The sequence below is a fragment of the Capsaspora owczarzaki genome (assembly GCF_000151315.2).
Source record: "Capsaspora owczarzaki ATCC 30864 unplaced genomic scaffold supercont2.2, whole genome shotgun sequence".
NCBI lineage: Eukaryota > Filasterea > Ministeriida > Capsasporidae > Capsaspora > Capsaspora owczarzaki.
Window position 1 is genome coordinate 152836 of NW_011887293.1, and position 22658 is coordinate 175493.

Below are 22658 nucleotides of genomic sequence, written 5' to 3' on the forward strand. Positions count from 1 at the left end.
CACGCCAAACCAGTCTCTACAGAGCTTGCCGTTCTGGGGAAGCGGGTGCCCAAGGTTGCGCAGGATGGTTACAAGAACACAGACTTGGCTGGAACAGAGCGTGGACCAGCAACAGGGCGTTCCGTGACGGCGACGTCCTTGAACGTGATGGGGTCAATGTTCTCCTTGCAGGCTGGGCAAGGAAAGGTCCATGTCGTCCGCATCCAAATCGGGCAATGGGTGTATCAAAGTCGTCGTCGTCGTCGTCGTCGTCGTCGAGATCGGCATTCGCCGCCGATGTGGTTGCAGAGGGCGTTGCAGCACCAAACATGACGGGAACGCTGAGCGGGTCGCATTCCAAGACGGTTGTCTCGTCGCCGTCCAACGAGTCGACAATCACCTTGACCGTCTCGCCGACCTCGCTCATTCGTTGGCGCTCCTCGAGTCTGGCTTGAGCCTCCATTCGCTTTCGCTCGCGGCTGGCTTTCTTGTCGCGTTTGAGTGCATTGAGTTTCATGCGGGCGTCGAGGAAGACGCGCTCGGCGTAATCCTCGGCACAGTTCTTGCAAAACAGCTCCCGACAGCTGGGGATGAGGTGCTGCATCAGATCGCGGTCGTACTTTTCCTCCCAGCAGATCTTGCAGATGCGCTTTCCATTCGGCAGATATGCAGGCTCCTTGGCGGGCGGCAAAACTGGCGCAGCGGCGACGGGGGTGGGTGCAGAAGTGTTGGCAGCAGCAGCAGCAGCAGCAGCAGCAGGCACCACTCCTTCGTCAGCGACATACACGGGAGGATCGGCCTCCAACGCCTTGCCCTTGTCGCCGGTTGCGCCCACGGCAACAATCGCATCCACAATGGCATCGACCGTCTCAAGAGCAACGTTATGATCGGCCTCGGTCGTCGTCACGACAGAGTTGAAGCCAATGCCAGAATAGAGCTCGGGGTGCATGCCAGGAGCGCGCTCGGGAGCCGGCAGCGGGCTGGGAGATGCTGCATCCTTGTTGGTTAGGTTTTGTGGCGCGGGATCGGCGGCGGGGAGATCGACAGGCGGGAGCGACTCGTACACGACAATCTCATCGCTCTCGCTAATTTCGCGAACGTCCATGTCGTCCGCCAGAACGCGAAAGACGTAGCTCTTGAAATGGTCGACAACAACAAGCGACGACGACGGCACCTTGAGCATTTCGCCCATCTTGGCGCGCAGGATGGGCAGATTGGCCGTCTTGGGAACAGTCACGTTCATGCGCACGACGGGAAGTTGGGTGTCGCGCGGAACAAAGTGAGTTACGATGACGCGCTCGTTCGAGACGGGCACGGGGACCGAGACGTACATGAACGGGTCGAACGTGATGGAGACCTTGTTGCACGTGGTGCAAATGACGGTGCTTTTGAACTGGCCCTGGAACAAGTCGACGACAACAGACTGGTTGCGCAGCAGGTGTCGTCGCCAGGCCTCTTGTGCCACTTCCTCCAGATTGTCGGTGGAGGTGGACTCGACCTTCTCCACGTATGGCTTTTTGAGCACGCGGTTGAGGTCCTCGTGCAGACCATCCAGCAAAAAGGCGAGGAATTCCTGCGAGTCTTGCTGCGAATAGCCGGCAAACTGCGTGGCGAACGAACCGAGCGCCTTCTTGAACGAGTTTGGCGCCACGCAGTCAAACTTGCCGCTCCACAGCTCGCGGATGAGCGCGCCATACTCGTCGGCCATCTTGCCCTTGAGGCCGAGCGGATTGTCGCGATTAATGTGGTCCACAAAGGCGTTGCTCACAAAGTAGCTCGTGAGCGGCGCAATGTTGCTCAAGCACTGCAGGCCCGAGTTCATAAAGCACGTGTTGCCGAGGTTGCGCAAGCCCGCGAGACCGCCAACCCCGCGACCAGCGCGAGCAACCTCATTTTCGTCACGCCAGTAGGGAATGGTGCGCGAGGACGTGGAAGCGTAGTTGGTTGGCTCTTCAAACATGGACGCAATGGAAGGAATGCCAAAATCGTCATCGTCGTCCAGCAAGGAGCGATTCTTTCCCGCTTTGGAGGCAGCGGTGGTGGTGGTGGTGGTCGCGGCGACGGGACGCGGTGGTGGGACGGCAGTCCGGTTGCGACCGAGATCGTTAAAGTCGTCAAGATCGGCCTCGCCCGGCTGGAGATGGCGCGTCTGTGGGGTGAGGAATGCCTCCCAGCCACCATCCTCCTTGGGCGAGGAGGGCACGCTGGAAGGCGAGCGCGTGGGGAGTCGTCCAAGCGCCTCACCAGTCACATCGTGGTAGACACGGTGCGAGTCGAGATAGGGCTTGGACTCGAAGGAGCCCGTCGACGAGCGGGAGGAGCGGGAGGACGAAGAAGACGAGGACGAAGAAGACGAGGACGAACTGGACAGTCGCCGCGACGCCTGGGAATAGGTGACGTGGGAGCTGATTCCGACGTGCGTCTTGAAGGTGCCTTCCTGCAGCAATGCCGCGTTATCCATCAAATCATCGTCACCAAACTCGTAATCAGCATAGTCGACGACGGGAGATTCACGGCGGTGCTGGAGGGTCCGGTCAGAGTGGCCCCAGGCAGTGTCCGTCAGAGAATCGCCAGCAACGGAATCGCCGTCGGCATGGGCACCGCCCGTTGGGGGTGACGACGAGGAGGAAGCTGCAGACGCCAGCTGGCCACCCGCAGACGCAGACACGGGTTGGAAGCGACCGTTGGCCACCCACGCAGTCACATCGTCCGGCGAAAGCGTCGCCCACGAGTTGATGCCGGCAGAGGTCGAGCCGGCGACAGAGACGGCCGAGCTTCCAGGGCCTGTGGCAAGCGCCGAGACAGACGACGGAGCAGGCGAGCATGCGCCAAGGCTTTCTTGAGCAGCAGCAGAAGTGGGAATTCGTGCGTGCGGCGACTTGATGGTGTGTATGCTAGCGTCCTCTACGATCGTGGCCGAGTCGGCAGACAGTGAGCCGCTGGCGTCTGCAGCGGTGGATGTGACAGAGACAGAAACGGGCTCGGCGGGCGAAGAGGCGGTCGAGGCCACGACAGACACGCCCAGTGCCACGCTGAAGGCCCCGGACACGGACGAAATGTTGGTCCAGGTGCCATCTTCGCCGATCGAGTTTGTGCTAGTGCCAGCAGCGGCGTTTTCCGCGGCGGTGGCAGCGTTGACGAGAGCCCAGCTCGACTCCATGGTGACAGAAGCCTCAGATCCAGACGAAGACAGCGAAGAAGAAACGGCAGGAATAGCTGGGTTTGATCCAGGAGCAGCTGGCATTCGCAGGTCGAGATCGAGATTGGGGTGGGGGGATGAGGCGGATTGGTTGGCTGTCCAAATAGGTTTTAGTTGTGATGGTCAAAATCCTCGCGTTCTGGTTCGTGTCGTTGAGAGTGCGATTTTGTTATGACGAGATGCACCAGGAACCAAGCCAAGGAGAGTGGCACAAACGAGTACGAATGACTGAGTGATGGAGTAATCTGAGAAAATTTGCAAACAACCAAAAGGAAAAAAAAAAATCTGTGACGCAAAAAGTTCAGTGAGTGCACACTCAGCTAGAAGCGCGATTTTGAGATTGAAAGCAGAAGGGCAAAAAGGCACTGACAAACTCCCCCCAAACAAAAAAGCCGTATTCCTCGCATATGCTCTCATCCCGCAGGTTGGATGTGCTGTGCATTTGGCTGACTGGAAAATATTGTATGAGGTAATGGTTGCCGTTTTTTTTTTGTTTTTGGCTTTTTTTTTTTTTTTGGCGTTTTTGGAGAGTTGGACACCCCCTCTCCCCGTCTCCAAGCGGCCATGGCGCTGGGACTCTGCTAGACGTCGCTGAGCCTTCCTAGCCTCTGACCCAGCAGGCAAAATCGCGCATACACACGCTCTCGCCCAACATTGTCACTGAAAAGAAAAAAAAGCGAATGCAAAAAGCCCAACCCCATAGCTCGGCCCCAAACTGACGAGCGCCTGCAAGTGCAAGGCTTCCCTGTCGCAACAACGAGTGCTCGGAACCAAGGGTCGCAGTCGCAGTGCTAGGTTGCGCACCGAACGAGCGACGACGAGCGCCAGCGTCACGTTCCGTCATTGGCTGTACGTTTGGCCCTTTTTTTTTTTTTTTTTTTTTGCATGTTTCATTGAAATTGAAGGGCACTTTTCGTTCTCAGCAGTTTCGCGCCCTCGAACGAACAGTGTCTGCGCACCCCGGGTTCCCCCGAGTCCCGAGATGGAGCCTCCGATGAGCTTTTGTTTTGATGGATGCTAGTTTTGTTGAGGACGCTGTCGTGGCAGTGCTGCTTTGCGTCGCGTCAAACTGGATCAAAGAGCGCTTTTTGGGGAAGGATGACGTTGCATGGAGTTGGACGAAGGCTGGACCGACTCGTCTCCATCCCTGAAAGCGAGAGGCTCGTGAGGGTGCACTGAAGTGTGGTTTTGGTGAGGGGTGGAGGGTGGTGGAGGAGTACTGAGAGAAGCACGAAAGGAAACAAAAAAAAAAAAACGAGCAACAATGAACGCACAATGACAAAGAACAATGACAAAGAAGAAAAAAAAAAAGAGTGACTCGATGACATCAACAAGCAACAACAACAAGCAGAAGGTAGTCTCGAAGAAGTTTGTCCTCAATTCAACCATCCCATCGCAACAAAAACTGCTAGATCTAGAAGCGGATGATTCCTTGGAGATGAAAACTGCATGGCCACCCACAGCCAAAGTCCTGTAGTTACTGTATGATCAGCATTGAGATTGTCGCAGTACGTGTATTGACACACAAGATACACATCACACGAGCACTCTAGTCGCAAGTCTGAGCATCTCGCAGCGAAAACGTTTTGGGCAAACCTTGTTGGAACAAGGAAAGTTGGGTGCTGCTACCACGGACAGTCGTGTGCCGGTTGGCTACCTCGCAGTGAAATGGCACCCCTGCGCTCGTTCTGGAGCAAAGTCCTCTCCGATCAATGGAGGCAAAATCCTTTGGAAGCGCAATCCATTTTGGCGCCAAATTTTTCGTTTGTGCGACGAGCTGCGAGCGCAGCGGATGCAGTGACCCTGGTCATTCTTGAGTCGTTTGGTCCTTCCTTGAGTCAAACTAGTGATCAATGCGATCAATGCGCGTGTCGGCGAGGCCTCGCCCGTGGCGCAGCAGCTGTTCATGATTTTCATTTTGTTGCCTTGTCGAACGGACGACCATCGCGGCTCCAGTCGCCAAATCAGAACTTCCACTCTTGACGACACATGGGACACAGCTGGTTGGCGTTCGGCGAGTGGACCCACTTGAGGATGCAGTGCATGTGGAAGCAGTGCTTGCATTGGCCCCAAACGAGCGGGCACTCGTCGCCAGGCAGCCTGCAGTCCGTGCAGCAGCCATCAAACGCCATTCTGCAGATGCCGCAGGTGTCGTCGTCCACCTTCCAGCGCCACACGGCCACTGCGCTCCAGTTCTTGACGCGGACCTTCATTCGTCTGGGCACGACAAGAAATTTCGTAGAAAAATGAAGAATGAATGAACGATTTGAAGAATGTTTGTATAATACAGCAACTGAGAAAGCAAGCAAAACATGCATTGAAACTCTGATGAAGAGGAAGAAGAAAATAAGCCAACAATCAACACAAGCAGACGCATCCGATAAAGCAGGGGAAGGAAAACTTTTAAAAAAAAAAACTAGCCAAATGGTAGTTTTTCTTCTTTGTTTTTTGTTTGCTTCAGGTTGAAGGACGCTTGTTTTTGTTTTCCTCGATCGAGAACGACACAGATCACTGCTGGTCAGGCATCAAAACAAAGTAGGAAACCAAAAACAGGCTTTTTTTCAACCACTCAAAGCATCCACGGGAGACCGAGCCAGTGCGGCTCGCTCGTGGGTCGCGGCAGCGCCAAGACTGGCGGGGGCAGCGGCGGAAAGACGCGATGCACCCGCTGCTTGAGAAAGGAGGCCGCCAGCAAGGGCTTTGGCGTCGGATGTCTGAAGGAGCGCGGCAAGCTTGGCAGGCGCCTGAGCACGGAGCACTTCGAGCGCCACAGTGACCTCGTTCGAAACGGGGAGCGAGTTACTGGTGCTGGTGAGCTGACTGTCGTTGGTGGCAGTCGAGGCGGCAGGCGGAACAACCGAGAGCGGCTCGCGCAAGTGAACGTGCTGCATTGCGGTCAGCGCTTCCTGCTGGTTGCCGTTCGCCAGCACGGTCGCAACCATGTTGGAGCTTTCGAACGACTTGAGCGTGCGCGAGATGCGGTACATGTCGGACGAGCTGCCAGACAGCAGCGGCGCCGCAGCATCGAGCGTGGCGTTGCCAGTCAGGCCAGCACCGCCGCGCGTGTTCAGTGGCAGCGAGCCAAACATGGAGAAGGACAGCAACACCATCATCAAGCAGACGCCCTTGCTGACATTCGAGACACGGCCAAAGCCGACGGGCGCGCGGCGGGCTGCTGCAGCGGCGGCAGTCGACATGGACGAGAACTCGTCCTTGACCGGTGCGACGCCAGACTCTGCAGCGGCAAACTTGACGTCCGCGACATTCGTCGGCAAAAGTGCGTCTTCGCCCGCAAACAGGCCAGCGTTCGCGCCAAGACCGCCAGTGATGGTCGAGACGGTGGTGGACGCGGCAGAAGCCACAGAGCCGAGCAGATTGCGGAGCTTGCGCACCTGCACGGCCAAGGAGCGGTTGCGCTCCTCGAGCTTGTTGACGCGGCCGCGGAGGGACACGTTGGCGCTCGTGTAGACGTTGACGCGCGCCTCCAGGCCCGACATGTACTCCTTCTTGCGCTTGCGCGACTCTTGGGCCGAAATCTTGTTGCGGACCTTGCGGCGCAGCTTCTTCAGGGTGCGCTCTTCGGCCTTGGTGAGAGGATGGCCATACTTGATGTCCATCTTTTCAGCCGCCATGCCGCGGCGCTCCTCCTCGGTGAGCTCGTCCATAAAGTCCTGGAGCGTTCGAGGGCCGGATGACTTGCGCGGGGCACTTGCGAGCAGCACGCCGGCAGCCTGGGCAGCGCCGGGAGCCAAGCGGCGGGCTGCAGCAGACGACCGCTTGTTGCCGCGCTTTGGCTTGCTGTCGTCAGAGTCCGAGTCTGAGCCAGCCGAGTCTGCATCGCTGTCGTTGTCGTCCTCGTCGGCAAACCCATACGCGTGCGGGGCAAAGCCCTGCTGACGCAGAATGTCCTCGGGATCCTCTAATGGCGGCAAGGGGCTGAACGGCTGCTCAATCACAGCGTCAAACGAGTCGTCGCGGAAGGTGCCCTGCTGCTCGAGCACGTCAAACGTGTCACCCACAAAGTCCATGATGGACGGGATGTTGACGAGCGTGTTGTGGGCGCCGTTCATGGCGGGGTTGGGGAGGGCGCAAGGGGCAGTCGCAGCGACGGACGAGCCGAAAGGAGCGCCGCCAGTCAAGAACGACAGCGGAGGGAGGAAGGATGGCTGGTGTTGCTGCGGTTGCAGGAGGGCGTCCCAGTTGACGGTGGGGGCAAACGCGTCCGGCGCAGACGGCAGCGGCGAGCTGTTTTCCGCCATTGTGCCCGAGCCCGGGGAGCCCGCATCGCTGCCGCCGAGCGACAGGCGGTCGTACGTCACCGAGTGGGACGAGAGAGTCGAGGCAATTTCGTCCTGCTGTCGGAGCTGCTCCAAGTTGAGCTGGAGTTGCGAGAGCGGGTCGAGCGCCAGCTGTTGTTGCTGCTGTTGTTGCTGTTGTTGTTGTTGTTCGAGGAACAGCGCAGATGCCATGTCCCACTCCAAGTCGTTGAGCAAGTCGTCCGTCATTTTGTTCAAAAACCAGGATTTCTGTTGGTGAAAAAAAACGATTTCTGTTGGTGAAAAAAAACGTGCTTTTGTGCCTTGTTGCTTTTTTGCTTTTTGGCGGTGTTTTCGGGTTCAGCTCAGTTCAGGTCGCAGTGTTTTTGTTGAGAATTGAGCGTTGGGTTTGTTGTTGTTGTTGGATTGTTGAACAACCAAAAAAACAAGGACTGCGCCGAGCCGAGGGAGAGCGATGGAAAGCGGCGAAGGCAAGCCTGACGTCACTCTGACCGAAACGAGCTGCGCCACGTCAAGAGCAGAAACGAGGAGAACGGCGGCACCGGCGAGACCGAGGGAAAGGAAAGGGAAAGGAAGAGGGACTCTGGAGAACAAAGCAAGACAGGGCGGAGGAGGGGGGAATGAGCCACGCGCGGGAGAGACCGAGGAACCCAACATTAAAAAAAAAAAAAAAAAAAAAAAGTTGGAGGTGAGTTTTTCAATGCTTTTGACTCGAAATGCATTGAGAACGCTAGGCAAAGAAGATGCAGTGTGCGGGCAGGACAACGATGGAAGGAATCAGATAGTCACGATGCTGGCAACGAACGCAAGATCAGAAGAGCTGCAGCGCCGCCGCAAACCAAAAAAAAAAAAATCGCATGCTTGTCGAGGAAGAAGGGCGGGAACATTGAAAAAAAAAAAAAAGCTGCCACGTCTGCAGTTTCGGCAATGGATTTTCAGTCAAAAAAATAAAATAAAATAAAATAAAATAAAATAAAAAATGCAACAAGAGCCACGATGGCAGAATGTGAACCCCAGCGACACGAACGGAACAACGCAAGGCAGACGAAGGCAGAGACCACACACACACACACATATACGCACGCGCACGAAGAAAGAAGGAACGAGGTCAAAGATGAGAAGAACTTACCGAAAAAAAAAAAAAAAGGAAAAAGGAAGAAAAAAAATGAACGAAAATGAACGAAAATGAACGAAAATGAAAAGAAAAAGGAGTGGAAACTCAGACAACACAACAAATCCAACATTGTCCTGCAATAAAGAATCAACTCAAATACCAACAACATGTGCATTGGCAAAGCTAAAATACAACGAAAAAAAGAAATCACCAAAAACTGTCAGCAACAAAGAACAGACAAACAACACCGAACGCTCACATCCCTTCACATCGCGTCAGACATGGCGGTCGCTTGTGGATCGACAGATGCAAATGAATCAACCTTGTCGACTGGAGCAAGCGAGGCATCTGGCGCATCCGCCTGTGCGTTGACTTGTTCCAATGGCGCACTTTCGTCGACCAACGGTGCAACCTCGTTGTCCGGAGCAAACGAAGAAGAAGCACCCTCGTCACCTGCAGCAACAGACACGTTCTCGTTCAACGACTCGGCTTCGTGCTGGACTGGAGCCTCGCCTGCCGTCGTCGCGTCGGTGCTGTGCTTGACTGAAAAGGTCGATCCAGCACCAACAGGAGCCGACGACACAACAAAGCCACTGCTGCTGCTACTACTCGCACCAGCGTGCGTTCCACCCTCGTGGTCCATCTCTGCCGGATGAAGCAGATCGCCATCAATATCAATGGGTGCCTCCTCATGTTGATCCAGGCCATTCGACCCGTAGTTCTGACGCTGCAATGGATTGCCGTCGTGTTCCTCGCTGTCTGCGTCATGGAAGGCAGCAGGGTGTGTGGTCTCGACATCAATGTCAGCGCCGTCGCCGTGTGCCTCGTCCTCGGCATCCTCCTCATCAATCGACATGGCTTGCGCGTCGCTGTCAACGCCAACAACGTTTGTCGAGTGATAGTTATGATGATGATGATGGCCATTCGAGAGCACCGCTACTGCCGGCTCGGATTTGGCGACAGATGGCTGCGCAGTCGAGACAACAAACGACATACTGGCTGGTGGGGCGCTCACACCGTGGTCGAGGTCCGACGGCGCAGCAGCAGAGCCTGCCGATGGTGGTACGCCAGGCACTGCTGGAGCCTTGACACGACGAATGACAATCTTGCGCGTTGCCCGCGGCGCGTCGGGATCAAACCGGATTTTGTGTGCGCGTACCATCGACTGAACCAGCGTGACGTGCAGCACAAACGCCAAATGCCGCAATCGCTTGAAATAGACAGCGTTGGACGCAGTGGCGAGCTCCCAGACGCGCGTCATCATGTCGTGGGTGATGATGGTGACGGGTGGCGGGCGCTCGAGCAGCAGCAGCACGGCATGGCAGCGCACCATGGGTTCCGGATCCCGTTCAGCCAGCTTGAGGAGCTTGTGGATGGCGCGCTGCGCCGTGGCGATGGTCGCCGCGGATGCCAACGGCGACACTAGCGTCATTGCCCATAATCCGCGCATGGCAGCGAGTCGCACGTCGGTGAAATGGCCATACCGCGCATGACTGGAAAAGACGCCGATATCAATGGTCAGAACGCCCCGTGCCTGAATGAGGGACATGCCGTTCAAGCAGCTGACGGCCACGACATGCCGATACGAAGGATTGAGCTTTTCGAGCGAGAGCAACCGCGTAAACTCGGCCAGAATCACGTGGATGGGATGCTCGTACGGGAAGGGGAGCGTGTCGGTGGGTTTGAGGTCGTAGTCGTCCGTGACCGTTTCGGCCAGTCCGTCAATGATGGCGGCAATGTAATGCGCGTCCGTGTACGGGTTGACCGAGTTGTCATTCATCTCGAGCACGTCGAGCAAAAAGCGCACCACGCCCCACGGGCACGGGGGATTGCGCAGACCTGGGCGCCGCAGCCGAATGGTGCCCAGCGCGCGCACAAAGGCCTTTTTCAGGTGGTAGTTGGCAAAATTGGTAAAGTCGTTGGGCTCGACGAGATAGTCGGTGAAGGCCGAGACCACTGGCGGGTTTGGCACTGCAGCAGTCGGTGGCGGGGGCGAAGGCGGGGCCTTGACATTCAAGTAGGCGAACGCGTGCTGTGTTTCCTTGTCGCGCTGGTGGCTCGTGATGCAAAAGCGCTTTCGGAACTCGTCCATGAGGTAGCGGATGCCATTCAAATTCGGATCGAGCGACGCCATGGACGCAAGCGCAAACACGGCGGCCAGCCGTAGCCGATGAAACACGCGCTCGTTGTGCAAAACCTTGACCAACGTCGTCCACGTCGCGAGCGATGGCCGGTCGGCGAGCTTCTTGATGGCCTCGTGCTGCACATTAATGTCACGCTCGACCGCGATCAGATCGAGCTCAATGTCCTCGCCCGTTTCGAGCACGTAACGCTTCTTTTTCGCACGAGCGCGACCTGCCTTGGTGACCAAGGGCAGCTCCATGGTCTGCTGCTCGGCCTCGATGCGCATTTGGTGGTCAAAGGCACCATCAAACTCGTGAAGATGAAAGTTGATGGCGCCCGTCTTGATCAGGCCCCTGCCCGAGTTGGACAGGGCGACGGTCAGGGCTGATGCTGTGTGGGTGCTCGAGTTGTGGCCCGAGCCATGGCGTTCGTTGAGCATGATGCTGTGTTGCTGGACTTCTTCCAGGCTCATGGTGCTTGGCAGATGGTTGGAAAACTGCGCGGCAAACGTGCCAGGGTAGTAGGCCATTGTGGCGCTCGTGACGGTGGAGCGCGCGTGACCAAAAGTGTTTAGCCGAGCGGCCGCCGCGTCTTTGGCACGTTGCTGCATGGCAAATGGGTTGTTGGCGACGTCGGGATCAAGATCCTCGGGACTTATGTGGTCAGCCATGGCCTCCTGCAGCACGTCGCTCGAGAGTGATTGGCCCATGGCGTTGGATGCTCGCGCACTCGACGTGAGTTGCTCGCCGTAGGGGTGGCGACGCGTGCAGACGTGCTGCCGGCACTCGACCTCGATGGCATTGCGACGCTTGTTGAAGAGCATAGAGATTTCAAGCAGGGCCGAGCCCGACTCGTACACGAGCTGCTCGGCAAACAGTTTGAGCTCGTGGCCAGAGACCTTTTTGACCACCTTGAAGAATTCCTTGGTCGAGAGCACGGCGCCGTGCGTGCCAGTGTGCGTCAAGCTGGCATGGCCTCGAGAAGACTTGCGGTGGCTGTTGTCCGCATCGTCGTCGTCGTCGTCGTCCTTGTCTTTGGGGCGATTGGCGCTGGCTTGCGCTGCGCTCCCGGCGGTCGCCTGCTTGAGGCGCGTGAAAACCGTGTGAACGACACGCTGGACCATTTCAATGCCAATGCGGCCTTCGACCAAGCGGAGAACAAGATTGGCTTTGCGGCGCCGCAATTCGCCAAAGCGCGCCAAGGCCGGGTCGTTGACATCCAGGCCATCCGAGCACAGGGGTGGCAAATTGACATCCGCCTGTGCCACGCGCTCCATTTCTTGCTCAATCCACCATCGGTACTCGTTGTTGCCAAACATTTGTCTTCGGAACAAGCCCGAAATGTACCGCGCAAGGCCCTCAACAAGCCACTCATCGCTGCCACGCTCCATCGTGATGCCGAAGCCAATCCACTGGGATGCCAGTGCGTAGGCCTGAGCGCATCGCGTCTCGACAGGCTGATCAATGACGCGCTCGCAGTGTAGCAACCGCGACGAGAAGATGGACATGCCAGCAAAGCGCAAGACATCGTCAAAACACTCTTCCACAAAGACCTGGTGGTAGGAGCCAAAGGGAGAGGGCATGCCAAAGTAGAGCTCAAAGAACTCAACAGACGAGCCCGTCATCTGGGTGCTTTGGATGAGCTCGGGCAGGAGACCGACCAGCGCAAAGTGGGTCACTCGGTTTGCGTGCGGGTCACCCCAGATATCAAAAGGTCCCACGGCGATGCCGATTGCTCCAGCGACGGTCGGCACATTCAAGGCATAGTGAAAGTAGCGCCAGCCTTCGTCGCGGTTGCCGGGGGCGACTTGCTGCTGGCTTAACAAGTCTCCAGAGCATACAGCGCTCAAGCCTGGGTTGACAATGACGTGAATGTCCCACTTGCATCTGTCTGTCAAGGTATCGACACACGGCATCCATAGTCTCGCGGATCCATGTTGCTGGAAAAGGTGCAAAAGTAAGCATTAGAAACGTCCCGCCGAACGTTCAGCCGCCACATCTTTGTTGCAGCGTTGCAAACAAAAAACACACACACACAGACACAACTTTTTGAACATTGCTCTTATTTACCTCGCCTTCGCTAAACATGTGCGGCTGTCGATCCGCAAAGGCGCCGCGAGTCGGGTCGGGAAGGACAAAATGCAAGCCGCCCACAGGTTGCACCAGTTCGTACTCGATGCGCACTCGGAACGGCACGACAGTGTAGTGATCGGATGGTACGAACGAATCATCTGATAGAGGTAAAGGAGCCGCCGCGGTCTGTGCCTCGGATTGGTCCACTTCCATGGCCGAAGCTGTGGTGCCATCCTCGTTCGGATCGGCAGCTGCTCCAGCCCCTGCGCTCTGGGCGGGTTGAACAGGAATGCGGTTGACAAGAATGGTGCCCGCCGGCAAGAATACTGTCAACTCGCCCTCGTCGCCCTTGCTGCACGCCGTTCGGTAATCTGAAAACAGGCAATGCGTGTCTCTACGAGAAGAATCACAACCAAAGTCCCGGGCAGAGTTGTTTTTCAAGTCAAACCAAAAACAACAATCAAACGTGAGACGATCAAATCGAAAATGTTCAACATGTCAGAAATTTCAGAATTTCATGACATGTCAGAAATCTCAGACTCTGAGAGTGTGTGGCATCCCGAATCATCCAACGACGGCGGGCCCTTCAATGGCAAAAAAAAAAGAACAGCGATCTCAACAGTTGCGCGCCCAGCAACACAAACACGAGAGCAAAAACGGACTCACAGGAAGGCGACGTCGGGGTCGTTGGCAATGTTGAGGCGCGGATCAAACCATTCATGTTGCGCTGGCTGGAAGACGCCGCGGCGATCGGCGACGCTGGCACGGAGGATGCGGCATTGGCGCGAGTGCAATCGGATGGCGGGCAAGAAGGACGCAGCAGCAGCAGGAGCAGGAGGAGCAGGATGATCGCCAGAGACAGAGACAGAGGACGAAGCATCAATGGAGGCAGCCACCAGCGAGGCGACGGACGCGGTCGCAGGGAGGAGCGGCTGCAGGAGGAGCTCGGCAACGCCGTGGACTTGGCGCTCGAGGAGATCGATACGGAGCTCAAGCAGCTCATGCAGGACATCAAAGCCACGCTCGAGCGCAGCGTAATGCGTGTCCGACACTGACATGAAAGTCAAGAAGAAGAAGAAGAAGAAGAAGAAGACGAAGACGAAGACGTAGAAGGAAGGAAGAAGGAAGAAGGAAAAAAGTGTGCGAGTTCAATGTTGAGCAGGCAGACGAAAGGGAAGCAAAACACGACTGAGCCACTCAGAGCCCAAACTGAACTGGATGTTGGATTTGGATCTGGATTGAACGGGGTTGGATGAGATGGGTTGGAATTGAATGGAATTGATTTGGAAGACGGTTGGAGGCAGCAACCATTCAAAACCCAAACACTGCCACAAGCAAGACTACACACGAGATGAAAAGAACAAGATGAACGGTCGATAAACAAATACATGCATGAGCGGAAGAGTTTCTTTTTTAAAAATTGACACGCACACTGACAAAGAAAACACCAACAAAAAAAAAAGGATGTCGACAAAAAAATATAACGAAAAGAAGAAGAAAAAAAGCAAAAGATAATCGCTCGCTACTGGCGCTTAGTCGCTCTTAGGGCGTGTGTTGGTCATGCGGTAGATGACGCTGTCATAGCCAGGGTCGAGGTACATGAGCGAGTAAACGACGAGGACGAGGGCAATGGCCAAAAGCAGGAAGAGCCAGAGAATAATGTTGAACATCTCGGGCCAAATGTCGGTGGTGGTGGCGGCAGCAACGTCGCGGCGAGAAGCAGTGGCGGAAGCAACGACATCCGAGCGGCAGCGAACAGCGAACGGCAGCTCGCGGTTGGCGACAGTGCTCTTGAGGGCAGCGCACGCGGCCTCTTGGGCAGACTCCTTGGTGTAGACGTTGGGGAACAAGCTGGCAAAAGTGTCGGCGACGGCCTTGGGCAAGTGCGGCTTGACGGCGTCAAGAAGCGCGTCGAGGTTTTCGGTGGAAATGGCAAGGGGAGCGGTGTCGAGGAGCAAGACCTCAACAAGGGCGTTGCCGCCATATCGGGCAGAGGCCGATGCGCTGAACGAGGCAATGAACTGGTTGACGAGGGCAACGGCGGCAGCAAGACGCTCCTCCGAGTAGGCAGCGCGGACGCCGGACATGGACGACAGCACAAAGGTGGCCATCTCGGGCTCGAACGAGTTGCGAGCGTTCAGGTAGGCGAGGGCAGAGTAGAAGAGGTTGAGCTCGGCGACAAGGGCAACCATCTCAGAATCAGCAGCAGTGAACTTGACAGTCTGGCCGTTGGCAAGAGTAACAGTCAAGGTCTCGGGGGTCGACTCGACGCCAGCAAGCGCGGCAGCGAGGCGGAGCGAAGGGGTCACGTTCGAAAGAACGACGCGGTTGGACTTTTGCGCGTCAGTCTTGGCAAGAGCGGCGTGCACGTTGGCAGCAGCAGCCATCTAACAGTTTGGGAAATGGGATTGTGGTAAGACATTGTCCAAACAGCCAAACGCGGGCACGGTGCCCACAATAGGGTCAGTGCACGACCTACCTGAGCATCAGCAGAGACGGAGAGAGTGAGGGACTCGTTGAAGACTTGAGTGAAGGTGTCGAGAATCGAGCTGTGGGTGGAGCCAGAGTAGGCGGACGAGAAGGCAGAAACCTCACGGTCTGAGGAGAGCGAAAGCACCCAAGGTGTGAGCGAAAAAGAGAGAGGAGCGAGAAAAGGAGAGAAAACAGAGGTGAGTGAGTGGAAATCACACGAAACAATAAGGCGAAAACAAAAACAGCCTCTCGACGTACTCTTGTTCATCCAAGCAGAGCCGATAATGCCATGTTGGCCGGGACGGGCGCCGGTGAGGGCAGTCATGAGCGAAACGAGCGGGTTGCCAACGCGGTGTTGGACGGGGAAGACGGTCTCAGCCTCGAGGGAAATGTCTGTTTGTGATGGAAACATGGAAGTTGTGAGGAACACTCTGCGCAGACACACGAAAAAAAGGTGCAGAGACAACACGCGAAGGAGGGCAGGCACGATGCGACCAAAGGCATACCAGAAGCAGCGTTTTGAACGACAATCAAAACGTTGGCCGAAGGGCGGTGGAGAAAGTCGGTCTCGGGGAGCGCAGCCTCAAGCGCCTTGGCAGCGTTTGGGCGGACGGGGAAGACATCGTCGGCGATAACGGGCATGGGGATTTGCATGGCGGCAGAGAGGAGGGGGGCGACTTGGCGGAGGCGGAGAGTCTCGTCGCCAGTGAAGGCCGAGAACTTGACGCCCGCGGGGCTGTTGGCAATCACCAACTTGGAGTGCCGGGCCTTTGTTGATGCATGCAGCAAAAAAAAACAGATGTGCGGGGTGGAGAGGAAGAAAGTGAGTATCAGAGAGAGTCGACGATGCGTCAAAAAGCAATCCTAACGAATGAGCGTTGACTTGACTCTGATCCCGAGTGCTGAAGCGACAGGGCTCGATGCAGTCAAGTCCCAAGAACAATACCCCCACCCCCACCCCCGGGGTCTCCAACCACCACACCGAAAAAGCAACCATCAAAAGCAATAAAGATCACAGCAAAAAAAAAAAAAAAAAAAAAAAAAAAAAAAAAAAAAAAAAAAAAGCCTCATGTGCTTTTTTCGTTTTCAGGCTTTTTCCCCCTTTTTTCATGATGCTTTTTGTTTTTCGATTTCCTTTTGTTCACCCGGCTTGAAAACGGCGAAACGACGCTGGATTGATGAGGAAAAGCGGGGACGCCTCTTGATCAATGAAGCGCCGGAGAGGAGAGCCTTGGCGTTGACAGCGAGCCACCAACAAGCGGGGGGGAAGAGAAGAAGCTCATGGGGCATTGAGCTTTTGGAAAAAAAAAAAAAAAAAAAAAAAACTTGGTTCTTGTGCTTGGGGTTCTGCTTCACTCGAGAAAGGGCGCTTGGTCTGCGAGATGGGGGTGAGGTCATCGGTGCTTACAGAGTCGTGGTTGACGGGGAAGACAACGACGTCGCCGCTTCGGTCGTGGAACAGCTCTGCATTGTCAGCGAGAAAAAAAAAAAAAAAAAAAAAGGCCAACAAGTTTTGAAGCAAGCGTGAGTGAGTGGAGTTTGTCGTTCAGACCGAGTTCCAAGCAAAAAAAGTCGACAGCCCAGGGTTGAGACAATGTGTGCTCCAGTTCGGGTCGAGGTGTGAAGCGGGGAGCAGTGGAAAGAAGAGCGGAGAAAGCAGAATGAAATGGGGGGAAAAACTAAAAAAAAAAAAAAAAATTCAATGGGTTTTTTCCCCACTGCGATTCCACTCATGACAAAAAGGCTAAAAAAAAAAAAAAAAAAAAAAAAAAAAAAAAAAAAAAAAAAAAAAAAAAAAAAAAAAAAAAAAAAAAAAAAACTTGGTTCTTCTTCTTCTTTCATCGATTGAAGCCAGACGCCCTCCCGAGCTCAATGGAGTAGGGAATGGGGCTTTTGCTTGTTTTGTTGTTGTTGAAGAGAGTCGGGACAGTGCCCTGAGGGTTGGAATGGATTGTGGTTGTGCAGAGGGCGTACGTGGCTTGGCAGACGCAGCGAGCGTTGCGACGAGCGCTACAAGCACGAGCGACAGGGCAGCGCGCATGACTGAAAAAGAAGGATGGAAATAAAAATACAAGAGTGAAAGGGACAAAATAGACAGAGATGGATGATTAGTCTAAATGGTAAGAAAAGAAATGATTGAGAGGGGGGTTGGGTTGGTGGTGAGGAAGGGAGAGAAGGTGAAAGGTGGGGAAAAAAGCTCAATGCAAAATTGTAATTACTCGCTCATCCACTTCATTCACTGCGTAGTGGCATACAGCAATGAGTAAAGTATATGATGGAGGATGCTGATATCGATTGAACGGTTTTGGATACCACTCCTCGTTTCTCTAAAGTGATTCACATTGCTGCCCATTCACACGCACGTTGACGAGCAGCCCAGCCACAAAACCGACACACACACACACACACACACACACTTTCAACACAAAGCAAAATGCCGATTGCGTACTTGAGTCGGCGCGAGTCGTTCAGCGCGGCGCACAGACTCCACTCGCCAGAGCTGTCGGACGCGGACAACGTCGCGATATTCGGCAAGTGCAACAATCCCAACGGACACGGCCACAACTACGAAGGTACGCCTGACTCCATCTCTCGGTTGCGAAGGGGGGTCGGATGGACAGCGGAGAGAGCGAGCTGACCTTGTTGCGCGTCTCGTCGCGTGTCGCTTTGGAATACTCCGTGCTCCCGCTGCTGCTGCGGTGTGCGTGTGCGTGTGCGTCTGGGCTTGAATCTGTGGACATTTTCCGTGTTTTGGGACCCATCCAGTCGAAGTCGTCATCCGCGGCGAGGTGAGTCCGTTGCTGCTGTGCTGGGACCCAAACGTGCGAGAGCAGAGTGCATTGCTGATTGCTGACCATGTCGGAACTCGTGCGGGTTGTAGATCGATCCAAGGACAGGAATGGTCATGAATTTGACAGATCTGAAGGAAATTATGCGACAAGCCATCATGGAGCCGCTCGACCACAAACACCTGGACAAGGATGTTCCGTATTTCGCAACCGTACCAAGGTACATTGTGCTGCGACCAGTGTCGGGGCAAAACACGAAAGAGACATGCAGCAAGAGTTGCAACGTCTGCTCTCGAGGTTGACTGTCGGTGGAAAAAGGGGGGCAGGAAATAAGAGAAGAGTGCTTTCGTTGGATGAAATGTTAATGTCAATGCTCACTTTGTTTTCAACCTTTCCGTTTGTGTGCTCCATTCCTAGCACAACCGAAAATCTCGCCGTTTACATTTGGCGCCAATTGGTGCCATTGCTACCAGCAGGGCGGCTGTACGAGGTCTGCATTCACGAGACGGATCGAAATGTCATCATCTACCGAGGGGATTGATCTGATGGCATGTTGTCCGCGAGAGCACCCTGCGGCCTGTTGCTGCTGGCTATTGGGAGCACGTGGTGGTGCTGGGGCGCAAGTTGATCTCTGGATTCATTGCTTTTCTGTCGGCTGTGACATGATTTGTGATACAAGAGCGTTTTTCTCTCCATTTTCAATAACAGCCAGAGTGCATGTTGACCGAAGCAGCGAAATGCCGTGTAGTCGCTTGTATAATTCATGATCAGGACTTGGACCGTAGTCCGACAGGATGACGAAGTGGTGGTTGTTGACGATTTCGTGCGTTGCTCCTTGTTTCCAGCTGCCAAAAGCTTTGGGTTGCTAGTATTTATGAGTATAAGTCTGTCGTTACGTCCATTGGGGTGCGCGCGTGCTCGGAAATCGCGCAAAAAATAATCGACAAAAAGCGGTACAGCAGAGTGCAAACGAGTTTTTCAAGTTGCTGAACTGAAATTTTCATAATTACACGATTTTTGTACCCGTTTCACAAAGAAGCCTCAGCATCCGCCAAATTCGACATAAACTATAACACAGAACACAGGCCATTTCCATTATAGTCACAAAGTTGCAAAAGCGCAAGAGCACGGCTCGTATTAGACCGATTGACTCCGGCAGACCTCGCAAGACCTCGAAACCCACCTCATCTCAGCAAAACTCGCGATCCGATAGGTTCAAAAGCTCAAACCACAATATTTTGTGCCTGTTATAATGAAGCTCACGGGTGGAATGTGCTCCTCGCCATGCGATCCCTGTGTTCCAAGTTACCACTTTGTGCCGTTTCCGGTTTTCTCGAGGTTTTTTGCCAGCTGCACTGGACGTTTTCCCCCATCTCCATTCGACCTACTCGTTTCTCTTTTCGCAATTTATTGACACTGTTCACCATGCAATAGCGATCGTTCCCTGTCTCATCGAGGTGGCTCAAAACGGGTGAGATCGAGACAAAACTCAACAACCAATTCGCCAGCGTCTACACACATTCACAGCTACACACTCATTCTCAATCCATTCACCAAATCTTGCCCCCCCCCTTTCAACATTGTGTCGTTCAACTCTAATCGTTGTTTGTCAAAGTTCACCATTTTTGTCTGATTTCCAAAAATCCAAACATCCAAAAATCCAACTTTTTTTTTTTTTTTTTTCAAGATTTTCATTCCCTTTTTTTTTTTTTTTTTTTTTTTTTTTTTTTGTGTACCTTCAACGCACAACATGTTGACTGCGACTCTGCAACGCCGATTGTACCGCGTGGCCACATCGGCAGCGGCGGCGACCCTGACTGCGACCACACTGCCGGCCGTGTCTGCCGGGCGCCAGCCGCGAGCTATGGTGGCAGCAGCAGCAGGAGCAGCAGGATTGGGATTGCGCTCCAACAATCCGCTTGACGTGATGCAGTCGAGATTGCTGACGACGAGTGCCGCGGTTGCGCGCTCGCACCACCACACGACGACGCACACCAAGCCAGCGAACGAGCCCGGAGCCAAGCAGCGGTCGGCGCCAGGCGTCGCGGTCGTGCCAGGCAGCGCGGAGAGCGGCGTCCCGGTCTTCCAATCTGCGTCGCTGGCCGACATTACCATCCCGGAGGTCTCGCTGGCTGACTTTGTCGGCCACATCATCAAGTCGCGCGTTGCATCGACGCCAGACAGGGTCATCCTGTCGAACGCATTCACGGGCCAGGACCTCACGTACAAGGAGCTGCACGACAACATTGAAGCGACTGCGCAAGGTCTCTCCTCGCCGCTGGTTGGCGTTCGCGATGGCGACGTAAGCGCAGAAATGAAGAAGAAGAAGACGAAGAAGAAGAAGAACGAAGAAGAAGAAGCCATTTCATGCATTGTTGAGATGATCAGGCTGGGAGGGGTGCATCTGGTGGAGGAGCGAATTCACAACTCACAACGTACAATCCAACCTGACACACCCTGTTGACAGGTTATTGGCATGCTGCTGCCCAACTCGTTCGAGTTTTACTACTCGCTGCTTGGCAGCGCTTCTCTCGGAGCGACCACCACGTTGAGTACGTCGAAAGTGTTTGTTTGACTGTTCTCTGACAATTCAAAACGAATTGGCTCACTCCTCGCTCTTCCCCCAATCATATTCAACTCATTCTCCACCCTTCTTTCCTTTTAGTCAATCCGGGATACGAGCCTCGCGAAGTCGCCTTCCAGCTCAAGGACAGCGGAGCCAAGGTCCTCATCACGTCCGCCGCGCTTTTGGACACTGTGCACGCCGTCATTAACAACGCCAAGGAGTACGGTGTCGAGCTCACGCACGTCGTTGTGGTTGGCGACGGTCATGGCCACCGGCACGAGCAGCACCACGGCAAGGGCAACCCGACGCACGCTCATGTTGCGCCCGTGGTCGCCCAGCACCGCCGCGAGCATCCGCACGCCAAGGTTCAAGATCCTTCGGCAAGCGTTGAGATGGTCCCATTCCAGAAGCTGATGGAGACGGGCGCGCTTGCGAACAAGCCCTACCCCAAGCCGCACGTGAATGTTTTCCGCGACGTCCTGGTTCTGCCGTACAGCTCTGGAACGACTGGGTTGCCCAAGGGTGTTTGCCTCTCCAACCGGAACATTGTTGGTAACATTTTGCAGTTCTCGGCGCTCGAGCAGCATCTTGATGGCAAAAAGGACGTCTTTATTGGCATTCTTCCGTATTACCACATTTATGGCTTCATGATTGCACTCGTGGCCCTCTACCGCGACATCAAGCTCGTGGTCATGCCAAAGTTTGACCTTCCCACTTTCCTCGACTCTCTTGGCAAGCACAAAGTGACTGTGGCGCATGTGGTAAGTTTCAGTTTTCCCCTCTGCCTTTTGCATTTGTTTTTCTTGGCTTTTCGCACATCTCATCAAACCTCGTTGCTCTTTGCCTTTCTTTTTGGCGCTTTGCCGCCTTTCAGGCCCCGCCGGTTGTTGTCGCGCTCGCCAAGCACCCGTTGGTGGACAAGTACAAGTTCCCGCAGTTGCGTCAGCTGTTTAGCGGTGCTGCGCCTCTCAGCCACGACATGGAGATGCAAGTCATCCAACGTCTCAAAGTCCAAGTCAAGCAGGCGTACGGCATGACCGAAACATCACCAAGTACAAAACGCTCAACCTTGCTTGGCAGATGGCGTCGTTGTTGTTGCTGACACACTCATCTTGTTGTGCATCGTTCTGACAGTGGCGGCCCTGACTCCAGACCATCTCATCAAGCAAGGCTCTGTCGGTCCCCTTGGCCCCAACACGAAAGCCAAGGTGTTTGACCACGGCACTGGCAAGTTTGTCGGTGTCAACCAGGAGGGTGAAATTCTGCTCAAGGGTCCTCAGGTCATGCTGGGCTATTGGCAACGGTAGGCTGCGCGCGTGGTTTAGATCGGACGAAGGCCTGTCGGATTTCGTGATCACGTCGCTGACTCACCACTGGTCTTGATCGTTACTCTGTATTTTGGCACGGACAGTCCGGAAGCCACGGCAGCGACCATTGATGACGAGGGCTACTTGCACACCGGCGACATTGGCCGATTCGACGAGGACGGCTACCTGTACATTGTCGACCGCGTCAAAGAGCTCATCAAAGTCAAGGGTTTCCAAGTGGCGCCCGCCGAGCTGGAAGGTTTGTCGAGCTGGCGTGCGCTTTGTTGGCTGCCTCTTTTTTGAACAGCTCTGTACGTTCGCTCACTGCACCCTCGATCTCCATTCGTCTCATTGTTTATTTTTAAGGTATCCTGCTCTCCCATCCTGGCGTGGCGGATGCGGCAGTCGTGCCCAAGGACGACGAGCGACACGGCGAGTTGCCCGTTGCTTTCGTTGTCAAGAAGCAGACGCATGCTCACGTGGCTGACCACGAACTGGCCAAGTTTGTCGAAGGCCAAGTTGCCACGCACAAGCGCTTGCAGGGTGGCGTTCGCTTTGTCGAAGCCATCCCGAAGTCTCCCAGCGGCAAGATTCTTCGCCGCATCCTTCGTGACCAGCTCAAAGCCGAAGCCTCTGCTGCGTCTGCTTCCACGTCAAAGCCCTAAAGCTGTCATTGCGTGATTTCTTGATGATCACCAATTCCTCCACCGCAATAAAATGTCAACGAATATGGTCTTCAGATGCCTTTTAGCGCATTTT

At 54.9% G+C, this 22658-nt stretch overlaps 7 protein-coding genes across 7 annotated transcripts; 2 read left to right on the plus strand and 5 right to left on the minus strand.

Annotated features, from left to right (window-relative positions):
- Positions 1-20: 20 nt before the first annotated feature.
- Positions 21-3139, minus strand: CAOG_08489 (hypothetical protein; the record flags this gene model as incomplete). Its single annotated transcript, XM_011271769.1, has 1 exon — positions 21-3139. A coding segment is annotated over one exon (3119 nt), but the record flags the coding sequence as incomplete, so codon positions are not given.
- A 2003-nt stretch (positions 3140-5142) lies between these two features.
- Positions 5143-5418, minus strand: CAOG_01231 (RING-box protein 1a; the record flags this gene model as incomplete). The annotated part of the gene is made up of 1 exon (XM_004349701.2): positions 5143-5418. Exon 1 carries the CDS (start codon positions 5389-5391, stop codon positions 5143-5145), a length of 249 nt encoding a protein of 82 aa, XP_004349751.1. The 5' UTR covers positions 5392-5418.
- Positions 5419-5739: 321 nt separating this feature from the next.
- CAOG_01232 (hypothetical protein) lies at positions 5740-7440 on the minus strand (the record flags this gene model as incomplete). Its single annotated transcript, XM_004349702.2, has 1 exon — positions 5740-7440. The coding sequence occupies exon 1, from the start codon at positions 7435-7437 to the stop codon at positions 5740-5742; it is 1698 nt and encodes a 565-aa protein (XP_004349752.1). The 5' UTR covers positions 7438-7440.
- A 1265-nt stretch (positions 7441-8705) lies between these two features.
- CAOG_01233 (hypothetical protein) lies at positions 8706-13857 on the minus strand. The gene is made up of 3 exons (XM_004349703.2): positions 13432-13857; positions 12763-13159; positions 8706-12632 (listed from the first exon to the last, which is right to left on the minus strand). Exons 1-3 carry the CDS (start codon positions 13821-13823, stop codon positions 8835-8837), a joined length of 4587 nt encoding a protein of 1528 aa, XP_004349753.2. The 5' UTR covers positions 13824-13857; the 3' UTR covers positions 8706-8834.
- A 295-nt stretch (positions 13858-14152) lies between these two features.
- CAOG_01234 (hypothetical protein) lies at positions 14153-17308 on the minus strand. The gene is made up of 6 exons (XM_004349704.2): positions 17212-17308; positions 16646-16701; positions 15744-16005; positions 15496-15630; positions 15245-15363; positions 14153-15152 (listed from the first exon to the last, which is right to left on the minus strand). Exons 1-6 carry the CDS (start codon positions 17276-17278, stop codon positions 14298-14300), a joined length of 1494 nt encoding a protein of 497 aa, XP_004349754.1. The 5' UTR covers positions 17279-17308; the 3' UTR covers positions 14153-14297.
- Positions 17309-17552: 244 nt separating this feature from the next.
- CAOG_01235 (6-pyruvoyl tetrahydropterin synthase) lies at positions 17553-18764 on the plus strand. Its single transcript, XM_004349705.2, has 4 exons — positions 17553-17810; positions 18004-18026; positions 18119-18246; positions 18444-18764. Exons 1-4 carry the CDS (start codon positions 17672-17674, stop codon positions 18565-18567), a joined length of 414 nt encoding a protein of 137 aa, XP_004349755.2. The 5' UTR covers positions 17553-17671; the 3' UTR covers positions 18568-18764.
- A 998-nt stretch (positions 18765-19762) lies between these two features.
- Positions 19763-22629, plus strand: CAOG_01236 (phenylacetyl-CoA ligase). The gene is made up of 7 exons (XM_004349706.2): positions 19763-20328; positions 20494-20578; positions 20692-21353; positions 21467-21644; positions 21727-21895; positions 22004-22158; positions 22266-22629. Exons 1-7 carry the CDS (start codon positions 19777-19779, stop codon positions 22562-22564), a joined length of 2100 nt encoding a protein of 699 aa, XP_004349756.1. The 5' UTR covers positions 19763-19776; the 3' UTR covers positions 22565-22629.
- Positions 22630-22658: the final 29 nt, after the last annotated feature.